Source organism: Pterocles gutturalis, unplaced genomic scaffold, assembly GCF_000699245.1.
Source record: "Pterocles gutturalis isolate BGI_N339 unplaced genomic scaffold, ASM69924v1 scaffold6069, whole genome shotgun sequence".
NCBI lineage: Eukaryota > Metazoa > Chordata > Aves > Pterocliformes > Pteroclidae > Pterocles > Pterocles gutturalis.
In genome coordinates this window covers 23532-28354 of record NW_010135529.1, presented here as the reverse complement: position 1 = coordinate 28354, position 4823 = coordinate 23532, and the positions used below count along the sequence as shown (strand labels likewise).

The 4823-nt window shown below is 46.2% G+C and overlaps 1 protein-coding gene across 1 annotated transcript in view; it reads left to right on the top strand.

The window, feature by feature from the left end:
• The window catches only part of CALHM2 (calcium homeostasis modulator 2), a 1032-nt gene extending 745 nt beyond the window's left edge, over window positions 1-287 (top strand). The window contains exon 3 of the mRNA XM_010081919.1: window positions 1-287. Coding sequence (XP_010080221.1) covers window positions 1-287 — 287 coding nt within the window.
• Window positions 288-4823: the final 4536 nt, after the last annotated feature.

Here is a 4823-nt window from a genome sequence, read left to right as displayed (position 1 = left end):
ACCGCTTCCGACGCACGGCCGAGGTCCACTCCAGGATCCTGGCAGCCAACAACGTGAAGCAATTCTTTGGCTTCGTGGCGCTGGATAAGGAGGAGAAGGAGCTGGTGCAGGAGTTCCCAGTGGAGGGCGTCCAGCCGAGCCCCCAGTGGAATGCCATCACGGGTGTCTACATCTACCGGGAGAACAAGGGCTTCCCGCTCTACAGCCGGCTCCATAAATGGGCCAAAGGAGTGGAGGGGAACGGGCCAAGCCCAGAAGGCCACGAAATGCTCTTCTTGGCTTCCTAAACAGGTGCTGGGAGAGGTTCCCCAGACAGCCTGGCAGGCCTCTCGGTGCGTGGCTGAGGATGCACTGGGAATATTCGTCCCAGCAGGATTACTTCTCTCAGTGGGTAAAAAGGGATCAACAACCTCAAGGCAGAGGCTGATAAGCAATGCCCTAAGCCAGGGAACCCCTCCTTCAGAGACAACCATCTCACCGCTGCTCCCAGAGAGACGAGGGGAGCAAAGAGCAGACACACACCTTACCTCCGGGCTGCCACTGCACTCTGCCACCTAATGCACCAGCAGAAACCTCAGGGAGCGAGATGTGGGCACGACATTTCAAACCATGATTCCTGCAGTCCCATCCATCTCTCCCATGGCCAGGTTAGCCCCAGCCACCCTGCACACCTACTTATTTTATTGACATTGGTAGGTTCCAGAGCACTTTACAGACTTTACAGCACAGGGAAAAGAGGGAAGCAGTTGGTAAATTCCTGTGTCGCTGTGTCAGGGGAGATGCAATAGCACCTAGGAAGGAATGGGTCAGTAAAACAGCAGCACACCAAATAACCGAGAGACTAAGGCAGGAGGAATCACCAATATTCCTGTAATTACCAGGTTGGAATTTGGGTAGGACACCAAACTCCCTTTGTTCTTACTGAAGTGCCTGGCAATTTCTAATGAGCCCAAAGGGTTGCAACCACACGTTTACAAACCCAGAAGATGGCACCATCAGCAGAATGGCTTTTGGGGGGTGGGGGGTGGCAGCTTTGAGGAAGCAGTACCCGCAGTGAGCCACAAAGCTGTACGCGGCTCATTGCATTTCTCATCCAACCACCGGATGAGAGTGCTGCTTGTTCGGGTTGCGAGTTGCAGCAAGACCTCAACCAGAATTAGTGTTACAGATATATATATCTATACACATATATAGAGAGTGTATAGAATTATATAGATACATCTATACATGTATAGAATTATAGTTAGTTAGCTGTATTAATGGAGCATCTCTCTTCCAGGGAAAGGGGATGAGAAAGTTGCCAGCCAAAAGACCCCATTACATGCACCCATCTGCTGCAGTGGGACTGCAGACCTGCAGTGATGAGGGACAATAGGAACAGGATGGAGGAAGCAGCCCTGTCCTTACCCTTCTACCACTGGAACATTCTTAAACTCTTTCCACTCCCTTAAATGGTCCCTGCAGCAGAGGGTCTCTTTTATGGACTTGGACATACTCTGAGAAAGCAAAGCCAGAAGGGTGTAGAATGATCACCCTTGCCATGATGCTGTGCTGACTGTGGCCTCAAGGCTGCTCTTACAGCACCACACAGTCCCTTTTCTCCTGAGGGCAAGCCCCACATACCCAACACTGCTTCAAGAGCTGGCAGGACAATGAAGTTTGTTTTTCCTACTTGTACGTTTCTTTATAGGTACAAGTTCTTTTTACACTGTGCCATTACTGAAAAGCCTTAAATTGTTCAAAAAATTACTTAAACCCACAGAACTCAGAGGCTTACACACAAGGAGGTCTGAAATAAATTATTAAATGAGAGTTATTTTTCATTGCCATCTGAGGTTTTTTTCAGGGGGGACACAAAAGGCATATTTTAACATTCTCTTTGAACCCAAGGACTGGAAACTTTTTGGGTTTTTTTTCTTTCTATTAAATTTTCAGATCCTCTTCTAACCAGATGACCCCAGGATGTGAAGTTTTAAAGTATTACCACATATTACAAGTTAGTAACACTGATTTTTAGTTATTATTGTAATGAGTAGCACAGATCTTGTACATCAGGATACACAATTGCAGCAAAGGAAAGAAAATGTATTTAGAAACCTTTTTACAAGTACATCCCCTTGCAAGAAAGAGCTGGAGGGTATTCCCTCACATAAAGAGGTAGGAACACTGCTCAATGGGCAAGGCATCCCAGGATTCCTGTTCAGCTTCTCTACAGATTGGCCTTACACTTGTTGAACAGCTTCACCATCAACTAATCTGCAAGAACGATCAGATGCAAGTTAAATGAAATTGCATTAACTTGAAAGAGAGTTCATTTGCATGTCTTCTTGTTGGCCTTCGTGTTTGAACATGCAGACACACATGCCACCCCTGCATGCACACAGGTCAGCAGATGCAAGGTTATTCGCTGAAACAAAGCAGCATGATCATTTGCCTGTTCCTCTTGCTTCTTTTACTTCCCTTACCTCCCTCCTTGATAGTCCTAGTTGTTCCTTTGAACTACCTCCACTCCAGTTCCTTCTCCTCCCCTTCCCTCCTTTGAGGAAAGAGGCAAGACATGTAATGCTTGGGAATGGATTTGTTTATCCTAAGAATAAACTATGAGTACAAACCAGCTTTTGCTCAAACTGTTTACCTCCCTTCTCTTCTCCATTAACCCCAGGCACTTTCCACGTGCTGGGATTTTACCTCCATGCTAGAGGCTTGTCCAGCTTGTCCCTCTTGTTGGAGAGGCATGTTTGGGTGGACAGCTGACAGGGAGGAGTGAGCAAGCCATTGTACTCAGAAGTACTTGTTTGCCATTGTAGGGGTTTTTTCCTCCCATCCTCTGCAGCCCTGGGCTTCTGGCCCTCTTAGCCCATCAGCACCCTCATGAATATCCCTGCTGATCCCATTGCTCAGCTCAGCCTTCCACAGTGATGACACTGAGGTGAGGAATGTTAACCCATGTGGCTTTTTACACCAGCACAAGCAAGTGGGCTAGGCTTCTCACCGAAATGCCAAGAGGGAAGTTGAGCTGCCTATCTTCTTGGTGTGCCAGATCATGCAGGCTGCAAGCCCACACACTCTCTGCTTTTCCTACAGAGGCCGAAAACAACCCCATCACAGAGCAGCCTAGACGTTGCTAGTTAGGACACACTTCCCAGCAGCAAGATGGGTTCACACCAGGCTCCTCCAGTATGGAAAATTACCCACAGGTCTTGCATTTTCCCTGTTGACTACTGTAGAGACTATAACAGCCTCTGTAGTCAAGACAAAACATCTCAAAGGGCTCTTTTGTTTCTATTGCAACATTTATTTATGTATTCAGTTATGTAATTAATCCCCAAAAAAGCCACCATCATCGCAGCTGTGTTCTTAAAAAAAGCAGCAGCTGCTACTGGATGTAGCAAGCAGCCTCCTCCTCTAGAAGAGCATTAAGCAAAATCTGAGTACAGTACCTTGCTCTCCCCAGGGGCAAGAAGTGAAATGACTTGTTTATGGATCCCAACAGACTTGGGAATGAAATGCTGAATCATTCAGCCTTGACAACACTGGGCATTCACAGAGGCAGAAGAGCTAGTCCTGCAGAGTTCAGACCACCTACAATGAGTAAGACTCTTCAAGTTTGATATTTCAAAGCTGGGGACCCATTTACTAGTGTCAACATAAGATAATCACACTTGTTTGCATACCCTGCTCTTCCCCTTGCCTTCAGTTCTTCACCTGTAAAACACGTGGATGATCACACCTACATCTTACTGGAGTGATAAGAATATGGATCATAAGGCAACAACATCAGTGACAGAGCCTACTTAAGTACCCAAAATACTTGGTTTATTTAAAGCAGAAGGTTAGATTGGGATTACTTTTTTTCAGCACAGAAAAACACTTTTTTCTTGGATTTCACTGATTTCTCTTTCTCTCTCACTAAAAATTACTAATTCTTTCTGTCGTCAATCACTGGCAATTGTGATTAGAGATGGCTGTGATCACGGAATTCATCATAACTGGATGCTGTGGGCTTTAAAGGCATATGCCCTTTCAGCTGAAGGGGCCAAGAGCATCCAGGGCTGCATTAGGAAGAGCATTACCAGCAGGTCGAGGGCAGTCATCCTTCCCCTCTACAGTGGTGAGACATCTGGGTTGACGTGTCCAGCCCTGGGCTCCCCACTACAGGAGCAATACAGGCTTACTGGAGCAAGTCCAGCAGAGGGACAGGAAAATTGTTATGGGATTGAAGCATCTAGCACACAAGGAGAGGCTGAGAGAAGTGGGGCTGCTAAGGAGAAGGCTCAAGGTGGATCTTATCCATGTGTATAAATACCTGACACAAGGGTGTCAAAAAGGTGGAACCAGACTCTTCTTACTGGTGTTCAGTGACAGGACAAGAGGAAATGGGCACAAACTGAAATACAAGAAACTCCACTTAAACATAAGAAAACACTTTTTATCTGTGAACGTGGTCAAACACTGGAACAGGTTGCCCAGAGAGGTTGTAGAGTCTCCATCCTTGGAGAAATCAAAACCAAATTGGACATGGTCCTGAGCAACCTACTCTGGTTGATCTCTGTTTTGAGCAGGGGTCTGAAACACATGAGCTCCAGTGGTCCCTTCCAACCTCGACTATGCCACAATTCTGCTCTGCTCTGCCACTTGCAAGGAGTACAAAGGCATCTGAGATTAATCTTTCAAAGTGTTAATTCAGCCAAAAGGCAAGAATCTTCTCTGACATCTTGACAAACAGAGAAATCAATTTATAAGACATCACTGTACTTGAAAATATTGGATCATAACTGCAGCATTTCCCCAGGAAGGTAGAACAGGTATGGGCAATGTTTGTA